The sequence below is a fragment of the Strongylocentrotus purpuratus genome, unplaced genomic scaffold (assembly GCF_000002235.5).
Source record: "Strongylocentrotus purpuratus isolate Spur 01 unplaced genomic scaffold, Spur_5.0 spur5_scaffold_11, whole genome shotgun sequence".
Classification (NCBI taxonomy): domain Eukaryota; kingdom Metazoa; phylum Echinodermata; class Echinoidea; order Camarodonta; family Strongylocentrotidae; genus Strongylocentrotus; species Strongylocentrotus purpuratus.
The window spans coordinates 30,260,477-30,287,853 of NW_022145596.1; the positions used below are offsets into that span (position 1 = coordinate 30,260,477).

Sequence of the window (27,377 nt, forward strand, 5' to 3'; positions counted from 1 at the left end):
TAATTATAGAACTAGTTACTAAATCAATAAACAGTACAATTGTGTTAAAGTAATATTTCTTGTCATGATGAAGAAAAAAGTACTTGCGTGCACAAAAATTATTAAATAAACTAGAAAGCCTGAACAAGCAGGATTATCTTTAATATTAAGTGTAATGATACTCCAGAGAATGAAAAGATTTCATCTAATAATTTCCTTTTGGAAATTGGTAATTTATGTTTCACGAGCCGCTTGGGTGGTCTGCTGGCATGCACGCTTACTTACCTTCTTCTTACTTGCACCAGGTACAAGATCACCGCACAAGTTTAAGGATAAATCTGGATTTATATAGCGCTCATTACGATATACCGTCTCTAAGCACTTTACAGATATTATTAATATTTTTAGATTTGTGTAATAATGTTTATGTGAGACTACTCTTGAAAATGTTTCGCGTGTCAATTGTGGCTCTTAATTTCAATTAACATACCTTCTAATTTTGAAAAAAGAAAAAGAATCAAAAAGATATTATTTTCTTCCATATAGAATTGTGTTTTATATGGTAATGTATACCTCTCTTAAAAAAAAGAGAGTGAATTTTCACTCTATTCTCACTTTCTTGGGAGTGACGTCCGTGATTATTTGTTTAGGAGTGAAAATCGATTGATTTTAGAGTGCTCTCTAAGAAGAAAAGAGTGAATGTTCACTCTATTTTCACTACATTTTCACTCTCCAGAGGAGTGACGTCCGTGATCACTCGATTTTTTAGAGAGTACATGGAACTGATATTTACAACCACGAAAATCTTTTCATCACTTGACAAACATACTTTTGGGGATTGTTTTCATTTTTTTTAAATAAATATAATTATGCTTTTTAAAAGTTATTCATCTTTAATACTCTAGTCGTATTCCGAATTACATTAATTTACAGTAACATTATACTGAACAAACTTTATTTTTGCATCTCTCATTTTCTTTTATCAGCTTCTCATCCCCGCCCTCGTCGTGACCTCGGGTCAAGGATCACCAAAGGATGTTCCAGACGTCAGTGAACTTAAAAAATGGGTGAGTTGAAAAAGAAACGTTGCCCTGCTATTTCCCCTAAACGATATGTGCTCCATTAATTTTACAGGAACAATCATCATGTTATTCCTAAAGATTACATATTGGCCAATTAAACAAAACAGGTGAATCTGTGTTCGTTTACTCCCAAACCAGAACCAACTAATATTTCCAATGGGAGGGGAGGCAAAAAACGGATTTAACCACCCCCCTCCCCCCTCACATACAAACCAAGCTCCTAGAATAACCCCCCATTTAGTCTGATGTAGCACAAACAAGAGTATAATCGCTTTTTCATCGAGTATTCTATACAGGGGAAGTTATCCGTGGGGCAGTTTTCATTATCTCATCTGTTGTTCAGGGGAATGTAAAACAAAGATCCTAAGTAGAACTTAATTTTAAGTTGGACCTAAAATTAATGGAGAGCCATTTGTAGCCTTAAAAAGAAATATATTCAACAGCAGAAATTCAAGTATTTTAGACTTTTTATAAGTTCCACATCATGACATCCCCTTGATAATAGAAAGTATGAATGAATTACATCAATATTTCATGCCTTATAAAATAACTTTTACGAAATATTTTCAAAGATGCAAAACGGCTTTCCATAACTGTTAAATCCGACTTAGAGCTAAGTTCAACTTAAGATCTCTGTAAAACACACACCAGGAATAGTAAATTAGGAGGTCGTTATCCCAACAGGAAATTTAGTTTAACAAAAGAAGGTACTTTACCTAAAACTCTAGTTGGGCGTAAGCAAATTATTTAATGATATTTTGAAATCTTTTCTTCACTGCCGCAGATTCCGGACGTAGAACACAGCCATGTTTCGGGTTGTGAGATCAAGACCGACAGAGAAAGGTATGAAGAAATCAAATCATTCTATCAATTCAATTATAAGAGAAAATGGTGGTAATACTAATCTGATTGGTTTTGCGACATTTGTATTGTGGCATCGCAAACAATCTTGTAGAGCAAATATCAAATAGGAATCAGTATAGCTAGAATGAGGATATTTGCGCACTTTTATGACCAAATGTACGATAATAATCTTTAGATTAATGACAACATAATCTGAAAGAAATAATTCTAAATTAGTTTTGAAGATAAAACAAGTAATATGTATTGTGATGTTTTTATGTTATTTTTTTTCTCTATTTTCTACAGATCATCGGAACTTAACCGAATTCTCCGAAAATGGCTGTTTACAATTTACGCAGGCGAGCATACACCTCTTATGCCGTTGTAGACTGACTTACCCGAGAATAGCCACAAGATGGCGCCCTACTCATCGAGGAGAACCTACTGATTTTGGTCAAATATATGATTTACAGTAATCGTAAAAAAGGAAAGTTACAAACTAGTAAAGAAATATGTAAGGCTGTAGAGAACTCAAAAAAAGTTGATCATGAAAAAGCAAAATTAAAGGACTAACTGCCAATACTTTATCAAAAATGGGAAAATTTTACCCCTTAAGGCAGGGGAACTGATTGTATATATATTGTAATTCCTGTTTCCTGTTCACTCCCTCACTTTCTCATAGATCCGGACACTTACCTGCTATCGTGTTTGCTTGTTTTTTATATTTTATATTGATATTTTTTTGAATAACGGTATAGTTAAAGACCTCCACTGATACAAGACCCTTATATAGTTATAATGAAAAATGCACCATATCATTATATGTAAATATAACACATTTTGTTATCATGGATTACGAAGCAGCACCTTCACCTTATACTTTTTGTTTATGTAAGAAAATCTTTGTTCAGATTGCTTATATGTAATATGTAATATGTAATGTTAATTAATTTAATAGGTGTAATTATAGGTGCATTAATTGGTTTATTTTTTCATAAATATTTGTTGTCATTTGCTTATCTATTTTGTTACTTATTGTTGTATTAGTATTGTTTATATATTCAAATGTAAAGCTGCACAAATATAGTCTATTATTATTATTATTAATTTATATTGAACTAATTAATTTGCTTATTATGTTGTAAAAATTGTTCCTTTGTATAATGTTGTATCCAAGTATTACCGTCACCTTTTCCTTTTGAAAGGAATTGGAGCACATTCTGTACACTTGTTTTGAATGTGTACTTTATTAGTTTGGATACAAATGGAAAATATTTTTTAAATATGTCTGTGTTTAAAATGTATGAGACAATGTACTACATGTCTGTTTATACTGTAAGAACAATTGTGTTCCTATTCATCATTTTGTATAATTATGAAGATCTGAATAATGGCAAAAAAGCTTTAAAAAAAAAACTGTTGACCAGTCCTTGTAAAAATTAGACTTTGACGTTACAAGCAATGCCATCCATCAGTAATTCTTATTGAATCGGAGGATTTCGTAATTTTGTCGAAGGAATTACAAAAGGAATGTGTCTCTGTGAGGTATACTTTCTTCTGGGAGAACTATCAATTTGATATCTTTGTCCGGCTCTTTCGCAGCGAAGACAGAATGACGTCGGACAGAGTGAATATGAATGATAACAAATCCTTTGTAAACACGTAAAAGCGAATAATTTGTAAAGTTAAATACATGTCACCTGTAAAATTTTCCGATTTGTATATATTGAAGATGAACATAGTCACTGTAAAACATTCGTAACTTAGAAATTGAGGAGTTTAGCGTTCCCAGGTTTTTTCGAATGTTTTGAGAAGAGTGCAGCCTAAGTTTGCGACAAAGATTTTGGGCCTGAGTAATAAGCTCTCTCATGAGATGCGCAGACAAAACGTCAAAATCTTTCGCTAAAGTCCTATTAAGGGCGCCCTTTTTATAAACACTTTTAGTGTACCCTTTGTGTGTATAAAGATGTAACAATTTGCAAACAAATGAACTAAGTTTTGAGGGAAAAAGAGGAGGTAGGGTTATTGTCAAATGGCAATCAACCACAATTGCGTCCTTTTCTCAGTAAATGTGAAATAGTTTAAGATTGTCATAGAAAATAGAGTTGGCGTGGGATTACTGCCTTTCAAAGTGAATTAGATAGGAGCTTGAGATTAGCAGCTTACCAGTTCGACTAAACTTTTTTTCCCAAAAATAAATGTGACATAAATGAGTTCCACAATCTCAAAACCGATTAATTTTGTGAATCACGATAAGGCTCGTATTTTATACATTCTAGATAATGCAACCAATTATGATTATGATCATATTCATCGATCATAAACGTATGATTAGCAGTACATCGAGACAAATTATAGATTGTTTATATATGTATATATATTCTCAGGAAATGTTTAATAAGTTTGATTATAATTTTTGTGTGGCATTATACCACGGCCAATCCGTCTGTTTGGAGCCATAAGGACCTTCTGGCTTTAAAAAATGAATCATTCTTCCTGTAATAAATATATGTGATGTAGATATCTTAGAATCAATTGTTAATTCCACATTATGTCGATCAAGAGGAGGGGGGGGGGGTGAAGTGGCCGCTGTTCGCGTTTATCAGGTTTATGAAATAATAATTTTGAAAGAAATTTGTTTGTTACCATCCTTCCAATCTGAGCAAGTCTCGGAGCTCTGGTGTAACTTTTTTGAAATTGTAGGTTATATTAGGGTTGTAAAACGATTGCCCTCCCCCCTTCTGATAATCCTGGATATATCTCTGGAAATGTTCATTGTAGCAGTTTAATGTGATAGAACAATTTGTATTAACAATCTGATCATATGAAGAAAAGAAAAAGAATTCTGCTGGACATGTATTCATGAGCTACGTGATCATTACATTCATGTATGCGCCTGTGGTGTATACAACTCTCACGAATGAATGATTGCTAGTTTGTCTCAATTCAGGGGTCATTTGACAGTGTACTGATCTATTACCAATTATAATTTAAGTAAATTGAAGTCTTTTGAAAATGCATAGTTGATATCAATTTTGTCAGTATTGTGTAAATAAACTCATATTTGTTTCATTTTCATTTTGTAAAGTTATGTAGAGATAAGAATACGATATTATGTACAGCTACTTATTGACAGTGATGCGTGATTTGAATAAAAATAAAATATATTGAAAATAAAATTATCATTGTCCCCAGAGCCTTAATTACTGTTATAAATTTCACATTAATTATTATGATTATGTATGAGGAAAAGGACACATGTACGGTCAGTAAAAACAAAGAGTTAGTTGCAAATAATAAAGCGATAGAACACTAAAACATTTGGTAAAAATTGCTCAACATGAGGATGATAAAAATTATGTGTTCTTTCAACCGCAGGTAAATTTAATGTCCGATTTGGATGATGATTTGCTTAATCACAACCCTTTTTTACTCAAATTGGAGGGGGGGGGGGGTGTATATCCGCTCAAGTTGCTCCAAAGCTTGTCGGACCTGCAATTTATAATCCTCATTTGGCGTAATTTTCGCAAAAATTCAAGAATGACGCGTAATTAGGATATTTAAATTTTATTTGTTGATTTCTTGGAGATTTTTTGCGATCGTGTTAAAAAAATAAAAATTAACAAAAAAGACAATGTCATTTTGGGGAAAGTGAAGAAAAAAAAGTCTAATGGGGCGTTGCAAGAAAGTTGTGATTGATTGCAAGTTGCGAAATTTGCATTGTTGCAATCGATTGCTACTCAACTTTTTTGCAACGCCCAGCTAGTTTCCTAAATTTCCTAGGATTTTGTTAGAATTAAAGTTTTAACAATTAAATTAATTTAAATATATCTAGCTGGTATGCTCCCCCTCTTTCTCCCTCTCTGTCTCTCTCTCTCTCTCTTACTAAAGCCTAACTAAAAAAATTGTATTGTCCTTTAGGTGCCAAAACATGGGTCAGTCGGTCGGAAATCTTTTTTTGTTGTTGCTTATGTTTTTCCCTCTTTGGGCTGATATTTCTCAGTTTTGAATGCTTTTCTCTAAAAAAAGGTTAAAAAAGCAGAACTTTTTTAAAAAGCCGACCGTAGATTTCAAGATTTTTGGGTCGGTCGCACAGGGCAATACAACATCTTTTTTTTAAAGGCCTAATGGGGCATTGCAAGAAAATTGAGTTGCGATCAATTGCAAATTTGCAATCAATCGCAAGACTTACGCTTGATTTTGGGGATTGCAATTATTTGCAACTTTCTTGCAACGCCCAATAAGAAGAGAATGAGTACGAAAAACAGATCTCCGTCTCTCCCATCTCTCCCTCTCCCTTTCCCCCTCCCTCTCCTATTTCCCTCTCTTTCTCTCCAACCTCTATCTCTCTCCTTTTGTCTCTTTCTTTCTCTCTCTCTCTCTCTCTCTCTCGCTTTGTTAAGGCTACAACTTTATATGAATCGCACAAGGTATACCGTTAATCATCAATTATTCTAATCGATTGCTCATGTCATGGGATGGCGCTGTTCACTTAAAGGAAACCAAAACCTTCATACTAAGTTAAGAGTGTGTGTGTGTGTGTATTGGGTTTTTTTTTACAGACGTGTATCAATCAGATATGATTATTTACGTCTGGGACCGACCTTTAAACGTCACCATCCGAAAGACGTGACTCAGTTTCGAACCTGCGTCCTCGGCTGAATCAGTTTGTAACTTCCACTTTTTAGCTGGATTACAGGCGCACGCCACAACGCCTTTTGAAACGACTAGTCACTAGAGGGCGGTATTCAATTTGATGACATCATCTGTGAACAACTCTCCATGCCTTTTGTACATAAAATTTTACAATTTTTTTGTTTTCTTCGTATTTATTTGTGTTCTTGATCCAACTTCATAACATGTAAAGTAGAATACCATTTTGCATTCTATATCTTGCTTTCGGGGGAGCACATTATCTCAATCACAAGAAAGAAGGAAAAACATGAAATTTGATGTACAAAAGGCATGGAGAGTTGTCCACAGATGATGTCATCGAATTGAATACCGCCCTCTAGTGTCTAGTCATTTCAAAAAGCTCTTACTTCCTTATTCCTTGCCCGATTTTGTTCAAATTTTCACTGATATTTTTCAAACATCTTAAACTTTACAATAAAAGTAAGTTAGTATGAAGGTTTTGGTTTCCTTTAACTGTTCAACGATGTAAAATTGACGAGGGTGAGGTTGTTGTCATGATATTTGTCTTTTATGTAATACTGAATTAACACAAAGATCTGCATGTGAGAATGTAATGTCTCACATGCGTGAAACCACGATCGGTCGCTGAAGAGGCTAGACTTTATTCAAAAGTGGACTAATCACACACAGGGACACACACACATACACACAGAACAATACAATATCTTTACCGTCAGCCAACATGAGATTAGCCCCAACAAAAACATGAAATATTCCGTATCCGGCACCTTCACCCTGGACATTCACCCCGGATAACTACCCCTAGTCAACTACCCCAAGGACAATTGCCCCCTAGGAGAACTACCCCCTAGGGCAACCAGCCTCTAGGACGACTACCCCTGGGACAATTACTCCCTGGAAAATTACCCCAAGACAACTACCCTAGAGCAACCACCCCTAGGACAACTACCCCTAGGAGAACTAACCCCTAGGATAGTTGTCCGGGGGTAGGTGTCCTAGAGGATGGTTGTCGTAGTTGTCCTAGGGGAAAGTTGTCTGTGGGTATTTGTCCGGGGGATAGTTGTCCCGGAGGCGATTATTTTTTCCGTACCACTAACGCGTCACATCGTCTAATTTTATTCCGCATAGCGACTTGGTCAGAGACCACTCTCGAAACCGTACGCGAACTGTCTTCTGTATTCGATCCCTCTTAATGCTCGGATGCTCTCACTGAACTGTACTACTCTGTCTGTGTGTGTTGTGTGTGTTGTGTGTGTGTGTTGGGGGGGGGGGGGCGTAGGAAAACGCCAGCAACCGCGGACCACTCCGTAGAAAACTACCTCAAACCGCGGTTTGCGATACCGGTTCCGCCGTATCAAATTTACGACGTAGGGGGCGTTTGAATATTAGATGTCACAGCGTGTAGGCAACATCGACTGGATCAGTCCGATGTGTATCGCGAAATGTCACAGCGCCCCCTTTTGACTGCGCGGGAGAGGCGCTCGCTACCTGGATCATCCCATAGGAGGTACGTCCGCGGTTTTAAGTAGTTTTCTATGGAGTGGTCCGCGGTTGCTGGTGATTACCTACGCACACAAACACAAGTACTAAACTTGGTCCACGGTTGACAGCATTTCCCTGTAGTGGTGTGCGTGCGTGTGCGTGTGTGTGTGTGTGTGAGTGAGAGACGGAAACAGAGATGGGGGAGGAAAGGGGGAATGGTTGATCATTTTCAGCCAACATGGCCATGTAATTACACTTAATCACCTAGAGTTTCAATGTTTACAATATTTCAGACGAAAACAAAGGAACATCACACTTATAATTGAAATGAAATAAACAATTTATTAGGTACCAAGAAAACAAAAGAGAAATGAATACAATGTGCAAGACAATATATATATCTTATACTACATTCTCATAAACGCGAAAGTCAAATATCTAAGAGAATTAAATAATTGATGGGCTTTGTATGATCATGCATCCCACAATGGTGCCCAAACGTTTGCTCTCACCATATTGGCGCCTCAGAGTGACTGTATTGAAAAGCATCTGCGCAAAAACGAATGGACGCCATTTTGAATGACACGACGGTCGCATGGTATTGATGCAAACTCCCATTTTAACAAACTAAAACAAACAAATCATAATTTTTCTTGAAAATTGAAAAAAGATCCTTTATATATAATGAGCTCTGTACAAGATTAGAAAGGGTGCATTACAATTATTGTGACAAATAGTATAATACAAATATATGATATACATGTAACGTGTGCATATACTGAACATGCGCACCAAGATGTATATATATGTTACCGCTATTTCTAAACACTAGTTCTATCAAATGAGTGAATACTTGGCATGGTTTAGATGTTTAAGTCCATAATATTGCACTTTGCCCGGCTTTGTAAGCTTTCTACATCGCAATAGAAAAGTTTGATAAAGTGGACCAGATCTCTGAAAATCTCGGAAATCCCGATGGTCCAAACTCTTTATTACATCCTAATCATTTGTTAATAGATTCTTAAAACATAATATTACACCCAAAACAAATGATTTTCTATCATTCTGCAGCTTTGTAATAATTAGACAATTTTCTTCTAAATATACCTCATGCATTCATACATTGACTACGTGGAAATGAAAGAGGGACTAGCTCCCCAAGGAAAGTTATACAAATATCACTATTATACAGAAAAGAGGACGAAAGTTATATGGCAGGTTTACAGCAGCTTTAAGATCCATCATTACCAAATCACGTGGTACAAAGTGTCATTCAAAACAAGAAACATTCAACAATAAAATTAATAGTATGATAACCCGAAATTAGTATTTGAATTTTCCCCGATTTAATTTCAAACGCTTGTGGTAAACGAAACAGTTGACATGACAGAAAAGTAATTTTTTCGGCATTAGCGGCAACACCAGGCGATTTTTCAGAAAAAAGACCACTGTTTTTAGGACATTTGTTGGTCGATACGAGAACTAAACTACTCATCAAAACTATCATTAAATCTACAGCTAATCAGGCAGCGATAGAAAGAAAATGGTTATAACATCATTTAGAAAAAAATAGCTCGATAATATATGGGCGCTCTCGTTCGGTGCGATTCAGGCATCCGGAAAGTTCTTGAAACCATGTCCACTTGCCACAGTCATGCACATCGTCAATCTATGCTCTGGATACGTGGGGATTAGTTCTGAAGGATTCTTGCGATCCACATGAAATGTTGTATTTTTATGTTTATTCGGTCGAAACTGACATCCATGGCTACAGCCAGGACAAGTGGAGATTACGAGGAATACGGGACGGCCGAGGGAAAAGGGATCTGAGCAACGATTTCGGGGATCTGAGCAACGATTTCAGGTTAGAATGTTGTTGGGTGTTGTTGATGTAGTATGTATTTCAGTAATGAGGACTGTTTGGTTGATTTTCCGTTATCTCTGCAACGTACACAGGACGGAGATTAAACCGTTTAGGATCTGTCGATGGATGGATGATGACGCTATCTACACGTGGTAGCGGCCCCCTGGTGAACATTAATCCTTCGAAGCAACATGGAAACCTTTTCATTTACACGTTGCCCAACATACTGCAGAAATGCCGAATGAGTCCGTATTTCTTGTGTGAGTTTACTTTTAGTATAATTCTCTTTGCTGAGTTGTTTGTTTCATCAGTTACTGTTGAAACGCAAACGGCTTGGTGGTCCCATTACCTAAAGAACAGAAAAGTCACACATAGTTGAACGATCACTTCAAATTTCCCGTCCCAAAGTCAATTTTATTTTCTAGATCTTAAGTAATCATCGATTTTAAGAACGTACAGTTGTAATACTGCTTTCCTGTTTCTATTAATCAAATCATTCGTTGGGTCGGTGATTCGATTCTTAAATTTACATATTGCATTTGAACTTGATTCTACTCTTAATTCAATTCATTTGATTTTCATTGAATTCATTTTATTCGTCTAAATTAAATAAATGAAGATTTTACATGTGATTTTATTTACAAGCAATAATAATAAATATAAAAACAACAAAAACAGGAATAATTTAAATACATGAGTGATAAATACATGCAAGCATAGACGTTGACATCGCATGAACATCAAAGTAAATTTACACATAGCATGAGCACTAAGAATGAGTAAAAGGACACAGAGATTGATGGGGGTAGAAGGAGAGTAGATCGAAGTGGGGAGAGAAGAGAATGAGTCAGAAGAAAGGGAATGATACATAGAGAGAAAGGGAAAGTGGGCTGGTGAGAAGTAACAACAGAGAAGTAGTGACGGTTTTAGGAAGAAAAAGTGAATATCATCAAATTATAAAGGTATTGAACAAAAAAATTATGAAATCCAACAACCAAATTAGTTACAACCTTCGTGTATTGACATAAAGGTGCAACAAAAAACAATGAAGCAAAAGATAATATTATAGATGTTGTCATGTAACAGTCGAACGATTCTATGGTACTCACTATGTAACCCGCAAAAAGGAACTGCTGATTCCAACGATCTTAAACAGTCATGTTAACTAAAAGCTAAACACCGTAAATATCGGACTGTCGGAGTAACTGCGATTTTGTCATTAAAATATTGGAACCCCTTTTGGGGATAAAAGTAAAACTTGTTGATGGTGTATAAAAAAGGGGTTTTGTTTTGAGTGGTTGCGTGCAGAGATTCTTTCCCCCAGGTCACCGGGTGTGTTGGGGCGGACATGAGTCAGACACTTATTAAGGGGTGTCGAGAAGCAGACGTTTTCCTATCTCCCCTCGGGGCAAAAAAGAACGTAAAACGCCCTCCATACAAGTGTTAACCCTTTGGTTATCATATGTAGATATAACATGTAGAAAGTCAACTAAATTTGAGATCTTCTGGTATAAAAATGTTAAGTACTTCCGTGCAATTGGAATCCTAAAATTTGGCTCGAATTTGAATCTCTCTTAATAAAAAACCCATCATATTTCAAAGATTTTCATTTATTCTCATTAACATTACAAAGAGTTTTGAATAGCTACATAAACAAGGGATGCTGTTTTAGTACCAATTTTGGTAATGTGTAAAATACCTTAAAATGATATGGCGTGCAAAGGCGTGCGGCATGAACTAAAAATTGCTAAAATGGTTGCTATAGGAGAATGGTGATGTAATGAAGACACTAATCAAATGATTATCAATCTAAGGCTAACAATATGCATAATGAAGACTCAAACAACAATTTGACTATAAATGTGCAATTGTTTCTCAAACGTAGAGAAAAGTGTTCCCCTTTTTCTCGCTTTGGTCTCCACGACACGCACAAGGTCAAGACGAGTGTTAAGGATCAACATATAATCTCTTCTTCCTGTTCACTAACGATTGCAATCATAACATTTTTTGTCAAATGTAAAAAAAAAAAAATCATGTTTCATTATCTGTCAAATCTAACAGACAGGAAAAATAATTTCACTCCTTACCAAGTTGGCCGTTTTAAAAATAGAAGATAACAGGGGTCAGGCCGAAGACGGTTTAAAAATGATAACAAATTAAACTTTAGAGCATTATTGGTAAAACTGAGTTTTTACGAAATTTTGTATGTGTACACAAGAGATTGGATTCATTACCTCATTAGAATGCCTTTAAAAAAAATAATGTTATACAAAATGAAACGAAGGTGACATAATGGCAGATATTCACGATAAAACATTTTTTGTTGGTGAACGGATTTCCGGGGATGCATTAAAAATCATGAATACGGTACTACAAGGTAAAGGGAGTTTAAACCATGCTTCTAAAATAAGGGTTGTGTTGGTTTGGATGATAGCATTTATTATCCTTTTCCCACGGATAGTAAGCAAATAACTACCGTTGGTGAAGGTGATGGGACAAACTATCACTTCCGAGGCGATCTAGATGTAGCTATCTTCCCGAAGCGAAGCTGAGGAAAGATAGCGTATACATTCAGATCGCCGAGGAAGTAATAGTTTGCCATCGCCTGAAACCAAAGGGTGATTATTTGCTTTATATCCCGCATCATAAACATTTCGCTTATTCCGTCATTTTAGAGCAACAAGTCATCAATTAACAGCTAGCAAACGGTGTACGATACGTGCAGTTCCTGCATTATGGTGGTGTGACCATATAGTTCGCGCGTGACCAACGTTCGCGTACTAAACACTAAAAGCGCTTAAAGAGGAGAGCGTATACAATGAAAGTGCGTTGCACTGTGTAGATAGTTATACTATCTATACAGTGCAACGAACTTTTCTTATCCCATCAATGATGGGCGAACTATCTTTCGTCATGTGATTTACTTTTGACCAATCGTAGAGCAAGATTCTTAGTATGTGGAATATAAACACTAATATTTGACATAATGTGAATGTAGGCCTCAAGCGATAAATAAAAGTAGTGTCATCTCTGACTTATTTTTATGTAGTTTTTCGTTGATTCTAGTAAGCGCGTTCGGAATCACTTTCGTTGCCCGTACGTTGAAAGATAATCCGGTAAATGTGGCGTCTAATAACACTGTATGGAAAGCAACATGAGACTATAGTTGGCGATCAAAATGGATGAAACGCCTCCTTGTGTAGCTATCGAGCTATCTAACAACGCATGGGCAGCAACAAAAAATCCAAATGAGGCTAAATCAGAACCATGGTGGAATCTGCATTTATAAAACACGTAGTAGGACAAACTGATGGTGACAAAATGAAGTGGTGGAACGAAAGGATTACAACGGTGAACTAATAAGTAACTTAATAAGGAATCTAAAAAGCAGAGCAAATGGGTATTTACCATCTCACTGACCTTCATCCGGGACCTTAGTGTCGATCTCCTCCGGTCTCGCAACACAGACCTTGAGTGTGTCAAGCTCACCCTTCATATCACCAACTTCCTTCTCCAAGTCATTGATCTTCCTGTAGAGCTGGAGCCGGTCCTGGATTTTGCTCTTCTCTTGTTGCAGGTCTTGGATTCGCTTCTGGAGCTCAGCGTCCATCTCAGCTTCGGTGGGTTGTCTCTCCTCTGCCAAAGCACAATGAAAGAAGAGGGAGTTAATTATTGGTTATGGAGTTATCGTAATTATCATCACTAACAAAGCTACACTTTGATTCCAACTTGGCTTAGTATATTGCCTTGCCCAATATCTTCACAAGAAGTTCAGGTGACCTTGAAGCTCCCCCAATCCCAACTCAGACATCGAAATCGGCCGAAGTCGACTGTCTTTGTTTTCGAGACGCAGGTGCTTAGGAATTCTGCCTAAAGTAAGTGACAGATACCTGAACATTTTTTAAATGGCTTACTTCGTCATGTTGATACTTGATTTATAAGATAAATATGCATCGTAATAATATAGCCTTGAACCAACATGCATATTCCAATATCATATTTTTAGTCACTCCACAAACTTAGTTTTACTTAATTTTCATGATCATGGAGAGGGGAAAATCTGAAGGAAAATACAAAGTGAGACGGACCAGTGAGAAATTCATGAGAAGGGTTTTGCGCTTGTAGTTATCATAAAAATGATTTCCCACGAATTAAAATGCATTTATAATAATGTTGCTCTTGACTCATTCCATTCCAGCTTATGCCATAACCTTGGGTTAAGGCTCTGTGTAAGTATGGGCATGGGGGACAGGTGGCTTAGAACGAAACGTACAAGGGGTTGGTCCTCAGACCTAGTCCCAATCCTAAGATTAAACTTGAATCGTGAAAGGGGACACAAGAGAGGATTGGGGAAGATCAAGGTGTCGGATATGAAACCAAGGACTGATGTAGCCAACTTTGACAGCTGTGCGCACAGGATAGTGGGTGTCTCTAATTAGTGGGGCCTTGCCGGAGCTGACAGTGTCGCCAGGGGGATTGTAAGACGGGAAGCACCTGTCATAGAGATGGGAGTAAAGTCAAACCAGCTAGGTATAGTGCTGCGCATGTCCTTCAAGGTTACCAGCACACCTTGTCCTGTAATTTTCTGTCTTTTCGTCTTCTCCTTCTCCTTTTTTTTTTTTTTTTTACTTCCGTTCATTCAGTTCATTCTACTTGTTTGGGTTAGTAATAATTTTTATTCTGCACGAAATAGTATATATGTATTCCTTTTTATCAACTCCCAAAGGGTAATCTAACTACATTGCCATTTGAAAGAACACAACAGGACAGTGACTGACAATACAAATGTTTCTGAGTTTGGTGTATATTGCAAAGCCAGCTTGTTACAAATTGATATTCTATTTTTGATATTTAACTGAGGTCGAAGCATTGCAAATGGACACTAAATATAAAACACATATTGTTAGATAAAAAGACAGTACGACGCTTCAAACCAAAGATAAATATAATAAAGTAAATAGAGAATAAAGTAGGATAGTGGGAATATGATTACCTGAACTGTTTGCAGGTTCAGCCCCTATGCTTGCCCCCTTGACGCTGTTTCCTTCTCTCCTCTGCCATGGCAGCCACTTCTTCTTCCTTGTTGACGTCGAGCTCGTCTTTCCCTCTGGTTTTGATTCACCATCCTTTCCTTCTTCACCAGCGCCCTCTCCGCTTGCCTGTCCCTCCTCGATCTTGCTCTCAGGTTCGGTCTTGGGCCTGTGGCAGGGAAGACAAACAACCATGATGACACTACTCAACTGTTCAAAGCCAGTGCATAAACCAAATGAAACGGAATCTTTCCCCACACTCTTCTTCCGGAGAACAAGCGAGCAATAGGGTCTTCGACAAATTATGTCGAAGATCTCATGACGCAAAAGCTGCATGTGTCTCAGGATGTTAAACAGAGTAGGCGTGGAGATTGATTACGCTTGGGCGTGGCCCTTGAAATCTACGTGTTTCCGTTTCAGTTCTAATTTAGGTCGTGCTGTAAATACCCCTTCCTCACGAATTTTAACTGTTTTTACGTCTGAGTCGTTCAATTGAGGAGAATAACTTTGAATGTGTTTAGAAATGTCAAAAACGTTCCTTTCCGCAAGATTTAGACGAGAAAGTATCGTATAATTTGACCATAATTACCAAAATTACATTTTTTTGTCGCTTTCAGTTGTTTGTAGCCGGTAGGATTAATCATAGATTGCTAACGAAAAGGAAAATTCCATAATAAATTATTAGCGTTTATTTCACTGTCTAAAGCTCAGGACTTGTGACATCCATAGTATTAATTTAACCGCAAACAAAATTTTATTACATAACTATATAAAAATATATAAAACGCCATTTCCCTTCTTACTTTCTGGCCGAATTCCAAACTTTCATCACAAAATTTTGATAGAAAATTGTGTGCAGTCTGTATTTAGTAAACTAACAGTAATTCCATGGATTTTAAAGTTAATGTACTGAGCTTTGGTTAGAAAACGACGAAGGGATTATTCCTATATATACTATACTGATAATTAGACTTACAAAAATGCAGATATAGCCAAGATACTTCAAAGGTAGAAGAACAAAAACGTCAAATGTAGGCATTTTTTGTGTTCTTTAAATGGATGCAATTGAAGCTATCATCAGGTGACATTTTCATTAAATTTTTCTCCTTTTGAAGAGGACTAGGAAATGGGGGAACGACTCATGGTCGTTGCCTTCGTCATTGACGTGACATAAACCCTTACCGGAAGAGACAGAGAGTCGAGACTTTAACAAGATTTGACTGGCTATCAGTCGACTCGACTCAATAGGAAGGAAACGTGCATTATCGCATCAGAGTCTACGCCAACATACGGGGGATATGCCTAATCATTGATTCTAGAGAAGGAACGTTGAGAGAATTTATCGAGTCACTTACACATGTAAAATATGTGATGATATCCTAAATAACAGACAAATGCCAAGCTGAAATTTACTAGTGGCATTTCTATATGTGGGCAGTCATTACGGTTAAGAATAATTTGGTCGAACAAAGGGGAAGTACTGGACAAATATAATTTCTTCCACATTTTAAACTACGTCAAATTTGCATAGATAACTGTCAAGATACATTTGCATAGCAACAACAAATACTTCATTTTTCTCTCATTTATGTAAAAGGGTTTTAGTAAAAGAACAATCTCTAGCTCATATCTGATCAGATCTGGTGGATGATAACATTTGAATAAAATGTAGCCATCCACTTCACCATGTCAGCTAAACCAAGTTACAATGAAAAAAAGTTAGTGTTACACGCATCTGAAATATAAAAAATGTAATAATGATAAATGATGGGGGTATTAAAGATAAGCTTTTCTTGTTAACTTACGGGGCTTCTGGGGCGGCCTCTAATTTAGTCTCTGTCTTAGTCTCCTCGGTTGCAGCTTCTTCCTTAGTCATCTTGAAATCGGGTGTGGGGTGGACTTCACAAGTTCTAAGAAAAGAAAACAATATATATATTATGCAAGTAAAGTAAGGAAGCAGAATAAAGAACAAGCGTCCTCAAGTGCAAGAAATCCGAGATAAATACGACATTATACATTTGGATATTGTATTTAATGTGAACGAAACATGATTCGACAAAACAGGTTGTGATCACTAATGCATTGTTAACTATAATAACTTGAGATTCTGAAACCACACCTTAATTCTCAATCTATAAAGCCGACAAAGAAAAGAGTGTTGAAATATTCGAGAACAAATTCATAGATCAAAGTATCAATTTTTGGGGGAAATACCAAGACAACATTTTCAAATCATTAAAGAGATAGAAATCGCTTAGCGCAGTATCGAAAGACAACAACCTTCGGGTGTCTTATCTATGATAAAGATCGACGATAGCCGGTCTGTATGTTTGTCCAATAATGTCCACGAAGTCATCATACAATTTAGAATACAAAAGCAACCCTCAAAAATTCAAATGAAAGAGTTTCCTCGATTAAATAAGAGTCGATCAAAATGAAAACAAAGCAAAGCATGAGAGCGAACGTGTTCAAGAAATCCTGAAAGTAAAAACTTGAAAACCAGTGCGTCACCTAGAGTAAGAACAACCAAACCAGATTGAAGATATACCTAACAAGGAGAGATCGTATAGCCGTACTATTCCTTTTGATGGACGCGCCTATGAATGATCTAGGAGTGGAAAAGATTTAGATCTAATGCAACCTGTGCGCGGTCCTGACTTGACGGTACCTCCTACCCAGCTCCTGCGATCTAGAAGAACAGGAAGTATGCACCCGATGACTAAGCGGATGAAAACTGATGGTTCCCCTATAGGTGACACCCTTCCCTTCAGTCCTAAATGCCTGGGGATCCAGGAGTAGCAACCCCTTTGTCTTCCCTCATCTTCAAAGGAAGGGGCAAACAACACACTTCCGGTGGTTGGTTCCTTTGAGGGTCATGAATACCGATGAGATGTATAATACCATGGGTTGGTTAAGGGGTAAGGAGAGCGTGTAAGATATGTTTCAGGTTTCATGAAATTCGCCTTGGCTTGCAAAATCCATTAAAGGTCACATATATGCTTCAAAGATATATCTTCGTTTTTTCCTACTTTAAGGGAAATATGAGAGCAAATTCATAAAAATTGAGAACAATATCTTATACATTAGGAACGTTTAATCACGTTATTCTCGTAAACAATGTACATGTAGCAGAAAACACCATAAATTGAACTCGAAACATTTCTTTCAAGGCGCCGTTTAGGTAATGCGTTACTGAACTGTTTTTTAAAATCATTTCGGATAGGTGTATCGCAAATTAATGATTGCAATTATTCTACCATGAGACCATATACATATATCATTATATCAAAAACACAATTAGCATAAAACCCTTGTCCTGCACTTACGTGACCAAAAAATGCTTTTATAAGCGTGTCTTCAAGGGTGTAACGGCTATATACACGGACATTCAAAAATTGTAAATAAACTGAAAAATGTGATATTTGAATTTATGGAGAGAAACTACTTTGTAAAAAATTTACATTCGTACAATTAGTAGACATTTTTATAATAAGATTTTTTTTTCTTCTAAAGCTTCTAGTAAGGCCTTGTTTTGATTTTTGTTTGTTAATGTTTAGTTCTACAATTTACTCCTTTTATCCTGTATTAAATAACATCATGGATCGCAAGATAATTAACTCTGACTCATAATCATGGGAACTGGGGACTGATTATTATTTTTAAAGAAATTGTCTGCTTTAAAAACGTCCATTGTCTGCGTATCCAGAAATAGAAATTACTTAAGAAATATATCTTTACCATTAGACACATATTGAGTGTATTTCTACGCTAAGCGGCACCTCTAATTTGTGCATTCATAATTGACAATGATACACCGGATGTCGAAGGCTGCTTGAGCGGAAATGCGAATGATACTCTATAATCGTTTGGATTTTAAAGCCTTGCTCTATTGGTGGACGGTCTGCCTTTCTGCTCATTCGCCGTCCCCATCAGAACTTAGCCCTTGCCATTTACCCCTCACCGGCAACAAACCTTGACATCCAAACGGAGTAAATCAACGTTTCCGTAATTGAAATCAAGGAACTTTGATATTAGCGTTCGACATTCATGAAGTCCATTCTTGGCACAGGTTCTGTCGCAAATCAAAAACAAGTGACCCGACTGAATTGTGTCTTCAGATGCGTCATGGAAGGTGCAATGTTGCGTCCTTATTTCAGTCTTCCGCCTTCCCTATATGTGCGAATTAATACAATAGCTTTCTTTCCCCTTGAAGTGGACCTGTGTATTGTTTTGTTAAAAAATATGACACTACTTCGAGAGCTCACGAAAAAAAGTTTCGTTTGACTGGCGCAATATAAACATGGAAATTAATTAGTTGAGGCAAAGTTCATTCCATACGGAATTTCAAAGAATCAATTTAACATTTGCTGGCTTTTGCATTCTAACCCCTTTTTTACACATCAAATTGAAATAAATTTGTCTGGTAAAATATTTTATTTCTTTCTTTTAAATTTAGACATTATAACACACGCAGATGGACATATAAAAAAAAAAAGGTTCTTTAGAAAGCAGTTGCGTGCTTACTTTGTATTATAATTATTGAGTGCTTTGACATTATTTCTTGGGATCTGTTTAAAAGATGGTCGTACAAAAACATGTAAATTTAAAGGAGACATGTTACAAAACAATGTATTCTTTCATTTATACGGGAACAAAAAAAGTTAAATTATACAAATGATCGGCTTCTGTTTGTTGACATGAGTGCGTACATGTATAGAAGGAAGACATGACTACGTGGCTACGTGCAGAACCTGCATTGTTGTTGGCAGGGCGTCCCTAACAGTGCAGAAGACAGGAAGAAATGTAGGAAGAAACTGTGATTGTTCCTGAAAAGGAAGGGGTCTCTGAAAGGGTAGGGGGCCTAGACCAGGAGGTGAGTCTAGCTGTCGGCTGCAATCCAGCACACAGTATAAACTTGATTTACAGGGTTCCTTTAGTAATGCTGAGAGTCACGGATGTCAAGAGCTTCCGACTCGAAGGTCAAGATAGTTATTTAATTTGCATCAAGGTTATTTTGTTGGCATGCCGATTTTTAATATACGAGAAGTAAATAATGGCCTCTCACTTGTTTACTTTAAGATCAGTTACTAAACTTCGTTTGTTTGTAAACAGATAGTTCGATTGGGATTAGTTTTGACAACACAATGAAATGTCACCAATATCTTGAAGGAGTTGTCCTGGTAACAAGTTTGCATTGGGAATAAATATAAGTTTTATGATCCCACTCGCTTACGTCCTTAAGTAACACACTTGCTTGAAAAGGTCAAGAGCATGGAAATCATTATCAATACTTTTTTTTTGATGGGACATTTACTACAGGATATATTTCGATTGTGTCCATGGTAACAGGTTTATTAGGTTATGTTGGCCACTCCGCGATGTTTTTATTCAATTATAATATTTTATACAAATATCATATTTTATACAACTATCTATCATTAAATGTGGTGTTGTTTTCTCAAAGAAAAACGAGTAAATATATTCCATGATATCCTATATGTACCATTAATTCTTTATTTTACTGATTAAAAAAGAACTTGCCATAATCCTGTATTGGTATTTTATAATTAGGATGACCTAAATATAAAATAGTCTTTTAACTAAATAATCTCGAATCGTCTTCATCGTAATATCAAACTGGAGATGGCAATTAAAATCCTATGGCTTCTGATGGCTGTGTCAGAGTTAGAAGGGCGTTCACACAAACATTTTAGGTGAACTATTAAAGTATGTCACAAGTTCCTGTACCAACTCACTTCTGGCGGGCCTTACAGTTTTATATTACGCAATCAATCCACTCGTTCTGTTTTCAAAGAATACAACAACAACAATCTTTTGCACCCCACTCCCTCCCAATTCCACTCGCCATTAATCGGCTACTCGAACGAGAAACGAGTAATAACGTGGCTTTATGCCAAGAGGAACTCAGGACCATATTTGGAAATCGGAGAGATATAAACTCGAGCCTCTCATTGACACGTCACAGCCATGCTTCAAGTTTGTCTTTTTTTCATGCATGCATATTTAATCTCATATTAGTCACTTAACGCACAAGCTTAGTGTAGACTGATGAATATACATGACGTGTCAACATAAAGCAAATATTCGTCTCATCACACTGTAATCAACCGGTCTCGAAACGTTTTAACTTTGGGGTGGTATAGAGTTTATAAATTTAAAGAATATGCTTGAGAAACACGTCCAATATGAAATATCACTTTACATATATCTACAAGGAGTGAAAACGACCTGCCATTATATCCCAAAAATAAAACAATCAACTTGTGAGGTTTTTGTTTTGATTGTTTCCAGCGCATATACGAAAAGTGAAATTTTCTATCACACTAATTCGCCAAAGGATTAAGTTTCTCGGCAAAAAATATAAATTAGGAAATAACCATCTACAAAACATTTGAATGCCTAACTAGTAGGCAACATTACATTCTTAAAATAGATTTTGTCGATCCATTAAAACCATTACAAAATAATCTTCAAATTACTTAAAGCTTATCTGCCATAGTTTAAAGGAGGGATTAGAGCGCCCTACAAGGTCACTGGACAGGTGGTTATCTCATCAACTCAGCTCTCAGTTAACATAAGAAAAAGAGGATCATGGGGGACCAATGGTCACCGATTAGGCATTGTTTGTTGTAAGAGGGCGCAAGTAGCTACAAGTAGTGCAGTGGGCCTTTAAAGGTCACCTTTTTTAAAATTTCCTTAACCCCCCCCCCTTTGGAATTCTATCTCTGATTCTTCGCTATTGAAACAAAAATGTTCCAAGCCTGAGTTTCAAATCCAAGGCATTTTTATTTGTTTACCCCAAGATGTATAACACCAGGAAATGCTCCAACCCCCATCTCTCTCTCTCTCTCTCTCTCTCTCTCTCTCTCTTTCGCTCTTTTCTCGCGTTCTGGTTCTCTCTGAGAAGGTTTTAGATGTGTCCGACCTTAGGCGCCACGGTATTTTTCTTAACAAAATTCTACAAAAGTATTTTCTAATCTAGGATTAACTTATTAAAATTATTGATCGGAATGACAAGTCTTTTCACTGTTTTTATAATGATGAACGGAAACGACGGCCTAACGTACACATATTAATACTGCCTAAGCATACTCCATCAAGGTCAACAAAAAGTTGTGTATGGCGTAAGTGCCCCCTCCGCCTCGTCCTCTCTTTCTCTGTCGGTCTCTCTCCCCTCTCTCTCTCTCCCCTTCCTCTCTCTCTCTCTCTCTCTCTTTCTCTTTCTCTCTATCTCTCTCCCTCTCTCTCATTCTTGATCTGCATTGTCACTTCTATTCACCTCCACCTAGGTTATCAGACCAAATACGATGCAATTTGTTTAACAATAATATGACGATAACATCCTTGAGGAATATCTGAAATAAAGGACCATTTTTTTAATTTTTTTTTTTTATTTATTTTTTTTGTGGGTAAAGTGTAGAGTCTACAAAAAACCAAACATATACAATTTTGATCTGATATTAATAATCAATTTTCCAAACTGTCGAACTAAATAACAGAAGTACTTACATGATAAATCGAGGTATGGTTGGTACGTTGTGCGGTCCCAATGGGCAGGTTCGCAGATAAATGATTTTAAATTCAAGGTAGATCCTCTTCACAACATGGAGGTTCAGAAAGACTAGAACGCAAGCACCTCAATTCTCTAAATGGAGAACCTGAGAGCGTGAGACAGCAATTTATAGAGAGCATCGGTTAGGAAGTATTCATTAGAAGCAGTTTGGCACCTCTTCCTCTAGCCTGCAAGTAATACAATGTATCCCATAGGTCTAACACGTTAACATAGCTTTGCTGTTCAGCCGAGTGAGAAAAAGGTGAAGCGCAACATTTCATGGTCAAGGGCGTCACTTATTTATTTCCGTCGATAGATTTATGAATGATTCTGTTTTTTTCAAGTTGATGAGATGTGAGCTCTTCAATTTTGTTCTCCATTTAAATCAATTTCAAAGGTTGACATCCTTTTTTCAAAGGAGATTTGGGCACATATGTCGACAAATTTGGTCCAACAAAACCCCCGCCCTTGGAAAATTCCTAGTGATGCCCCTGTTTATAGTCCTTTTTTTCTTCAAATTACACGTACCTTCTATCAGTCTATATTGCACTTAGTCTATATCAGATGCTTTTAATGATAACATACTCATTTCAATTGGGAATTTTATCTTTTCAAGCCATAATGCCACTCTCTGTAACTTTATGAACTCTCATAACATAACGAATTGTATCATTCAATACATGTAATATGTTTGATCAAACATGATAGGCTTTAGAGGTCTGTGGTCCAAAGACTAAACAAATCATGTTTACAATAACGAATTGACAGGTTGAAACAAATGTTACCCATATGTTCACTCACAGGTGGAGGGGTAGCATATGGTAAACATATTGATAGGAGGACATCTAACACACTCCAAAAGAGAGGTATAATCTGTTGTTTAACATGCCAGCAACGAAATTTCTGATATTGGATCACTTAGTTTGGCATTACATTATATAACGTTGTTTTAATGCTTGACAGTAATTATAATATACCTGACGAGGCTGAAGCGAAAAGAACATTTGCAGTTCCACCCATTAGGCATGTTATAACTTATTCATCATGTATTATCATCATCTATATTAGTGTCTAGATGTACGTGTTTAAAGATAAAGTTGAGTTCGATTGCATTGTGAAAGAAACGGTGTGGAAACGATCAGGAAAAATTGATCATGTAGCATATAAGTATATGTATGTACTGCAGGGTTCTGGAAACATCAAAATGATAAGACATTAGTCCCAGTTTTGTTAAAAGTAACAAGCACTATATACAGAAAGATGTATATGGGACCACACAAACATGTGGCATAAAAATGTGGTCCTCATTTATAAGCTGTTACATGTCATATTTAGAATATGATGGCATTTGAAGACCTATGCTTTTCAGGGAACATTTTGTTCTCCAAGGACATTCTTCCAATTTCGCATAATACCAATTAGAAACGCTCGCAAATTATTTTTCACCTCTCCCCAGAACTCAACCTTATTTTTAAGCCATCCATATTTGCAAAGGCATTGTATATATCTTCTACTGATGTTGTTGCTGTGGGGCTGCATTCTCTGTTATATACTATAACATCTAAAAGTGAGGTATTTAGAAAAAATGAAATAATCGAAAACGTGAGGAGACATGGTAGACCCAAACTTAATATTAAACCTTTGTGTGCTTCTATCAACAAATACTAACATGATTAATGACAACATCCCTGATAAACACAAGTCTCAATGTTATTCACTGACATCTGCTGCTGCTGCGCGATCTGCATATGCATGAAAAGCATATCTTTCTAGGTATCATCGTAAAACAAAGGCTACATTTCTCCAAGAATATTCTTTCTTACATTTTTTTCTCAACCTACTATATTGTCTGACTCGTTGGCCTTGCTGTATTACTGGTGTTGTTGTCTTTACGTATTGCCTAAATTCACATTAAACATATTTGTCGACTTTAAAGAGGGACATCTCTTCCTTCATATAATTTGTTTACGTTTGTGTTACAAATTATACAGTAAATATAACAAAATTATCCAGATGTTTTACTCTTCAAATATTTGAGTACTACTACTACTGCTATTGATGCTGCTGCTACTACAAATAACATATACTGTTTCTATAACTATTAATACTACTATAAGGGCTAGTACCTCTATCGATTTAGATTTTTTTTGTTGTTCATCAGGCTTTTAGAAACAAATATTTTATCAGTTGTGCAATTTTTTAAATTGTTATACCATGACCATTTTGCTATGAACGATTATATTTCTCTTCTTTTATAAGCCAAACGTCATCGTTATATCGTTTTTTTTATGTTAATAGTTTTGAATGATACACAAATAATCCTCATAAAATGTTCATAACGTTTATGTATCAAGGCCACGTCCTTTGAGAACAGCTTCCATAAGAACGCCGTAATGTTTACAGTATAGTGGACACTGCGTTGACGACTAGTGTGGGCGGATAATGTGCGTGTATATAAGAGTGCGTGGGTAGGTGTTCAAGACGTCTGTAGAGGAAGCTTCGTGCCGACTCACCTTCCTGCGTTGCGCTGGGAGGAAGTCGCAACTTCTTGCTCTCCCTTGCTTCAAGTTGTTTTCAAAGGACTCACTTGGGAGAACACTTTGTTTTCGAAAGTAAACTTCACATGAAATACAGATTCGACCCCCTTTCATCAGAACATAGTAGTCATCCGACTCTCTCTTATCGACACATAAAATCAACTTTGCGCGATGCATGATGTGCCTTATAAAATCATCTTGAATATGATCTGTAAAATGAGACATTTTGTTCACATCATTGCTTGTTTCGCCAGCATTTAAACAAAACTGAATCATAAAATAGATGAAAGTCGTTTTTCATTTTATAAGCAGGCTTTTCACGTTAACAGATTGATTCATTGGATTTTCATTAAATATGATTATTCACAAGTAAATGCCAAATGAAAAAGAAATACTATTTTAGAAGGGGCTAGTAAACTGTCACATTTGAATGTTTTTTATCACAATATCATGTCAAACTTGTCAAATGAAAGAGTGTGCCATCGAAGAGTTATGAACAGCGAACAATGTTTAGAAAGACAATTTAGGTACATTCTTGTTAATATGAAGAATGATACCATATTATAAAAGAAACAATATGCAGAGAGGATTAAGTGGATAACTGTTGAAAACAAATGAATGTGTTGACTTGGTAAACTATGCATGTATATCTACTTGAAGTGAACAAGTCATTTAATATGTTTAATAAGTTTAAACTAGCAGTTCAGAAAGAGGAAATAGCTAGCTAGAGATCTTCTCCATCTTAACTAGAATATTTGTCGGTTAGGTTAGGAAATGTTATGGATTTTCCTTTTTTTTTCTGCCCCGAATCATATTTTGATGTTTCTGCTTGGACTCGATCCAGACCTGTCATTCAACGTTCATCTTCGTTTGTTTTGGGACATGTGCTTTGCGGTATAGTGACATTTTCAGGGTTAGAAGCATAAACTCAAATGGGTGTCAAAAATGAGGGAAGAGAAGGAGGATGTCGAGAGGGACATAGTCGAGAGGGAAAATAGTATATAATCAAGAAGAGAGAGAGAGAGAGAGAGAGAGAGAGAAAGTGAGAGGGGGGTTGCTAATCGTTTCTCCTCCGATAGGCCTGCCTCTGTAACGTCTGTTTTGCTTGCTCCTAACTAGGAACATAGTGTTGTATAATACTTTTTATTTTGTTGACAAAAAAAATGCAAATTTGAGTATACACAGATTAATTTGTGAATTACATTTCTAAATATTTTCAATTTTCTCTCTCGTGTCCTACTTCTGTTAGAGTGATAGACCTATATGCATGCGAATTAGACACACGTCTATTGCCAACATTTCCCATAATTCATTTTTATCAATTTGTTTGGGCCCATACTGTCGAATTGCATTTGAAAATGTATTCTGAATGTCATATTTCCTGGCGCCGTCTGGCATACTTCATTTAAAAAGCCTCTATCAATCGAGTAATAAATTCTTTTAAAAACAATAAGTGACTAATCGTATTTTTCGGATTCAAAGTGATACATTTATTTACAATGCTTACATGGCATACAATTACACAAAATGCACCCGTAACAAGTGTAACGTCAATATTTATCAATACTAACTGTTATTACTCTTGTGTTACTTATTTACTTGTTTGTCTGTTTGTTTAATTTGTGTGTACATAGGATTGGATCCAGCAGGACCCGAGTTAGAGTTATATGGGAGAAGAATCACATAAGACTTTTATGTTTTTTCTTGCCGGTTTCCTCATACACGCACACACACACACACACACATATATATATATATATATATATATATATATATAAAATTGCATTTTGTGTTTATCTTTCGTTATTAAGTTGTTTGTATGTTCTTTACTTAACTGTAAATATCTATGTTATAATTATGTATGTTTTTTATGGCGAATGAAATAAAATGAAATGAATACAGATTCTTGGTTATATTTTGGTAAAACACTCTTTATCAATATATATAACACAAGATAAAGAGGGGGGGGGGTGGAAGGGGTTAAATCTCATTATCATAGACTGAGCACAGTCTTTCTTTATGTACCTAAGCTTGAGGTCTATGCCATTCTTTCACATAACCTTCATATTCCAAATTATATCCCTAATGTGCCTCATATGGGAAAGGCCTATAGCATAATATTGACACTACGTAACATATTAGATTTGAAAAGGAAACTATAATTGGCATTTCGTGCCACAACTGCCTGTTATAAGAAATTCAATCAAAAAACTGGCTATCCCCACACACGAAACAGACCACAAGGCATTTGGTCTCAGTCTTCAACCACTCGGTATTCTAATGGGTATAAAGACAGGTGGAATCGTCGTCACGTTTCCTGGAAGCAGGGTA

At 36.3% G+C, this 27,377-nt stretch overlaps 2 protein-coding genes across 11 annotated transcripts in view; one reads left to right on the forward strand and one right to left on the reverse strand.

Moving 5' to 3' along the window:
• The window catches only part of eh2 (soluble epoxide hydrolase-like protein 2), a 52,888-nt gene extending 47,805 nt beyond the window's left edge, over positions 1-5,083 (forward strand). For 3 of the 5 annotated variants that reach the window (XM_030980173.1, XM_011663212.2, XM_030980172.1), the window contains 3 exons: positions 966-1,046; positions 1,846-1,904; positions 2,211-5,083. In XM_030980173.1, the coding sequence (XP_030836033.1) occupies positions 966-1,046; positions 1,846-1,904; positions 2,211-2,292 (222 nt within the window). In that variant the 3' untranslated portion in view covers positions 2,293-5,083. 5 annotated transcript variants of the gene reach the window in all.
• Positions 5,084-8,364: 3,281 nt separating this feature from the next.
• On the reverse strand, positions 8,365-22,626 carry SpP19L (biomineralization proteins SpP19L long form). Of its 6 annotated transcripts, none has more exons than XM_011663208.2 (5): positions 22,467-22,626; positions 16,742-16,846; positions 14,900-15,105; positions 13,327-13,542; positions 8,365-10,255 (listed from the first exon to the last, which is right to left on the reverse strand). In XM_011663208.2, exons 2-5 carry the CDS (start codon positions 16,810-16,812, stop codon positions 10,218-10,220), a joined length of 531 nt encoding a protein of 176 aa, XP_011661510.1. In that variant the 5' UTR covers positions 16,813-16,846; positions 22,467-22,626; the 3' UTR covers positions 8,365-10,217. The 6 variants fall into 6 exon arrangements, with proteins under 6 accessions (XP_011661510.1, XP_011661511.1, XP_011661512.1 ...); XM_011663209.2 differs by lacking the exon at positions 22,467-22,626 and adding an exon at positions 17,485-17,615; XM_011663210.2 differs by lacking the exon at positions 22,467-22,626 and adding an exon at positions 17,485-17,614 and having other exon boundaries at positions 13,315-13,542.
• Positions 22,627-27,377: the final 4,751 nt, after the last annotated feature.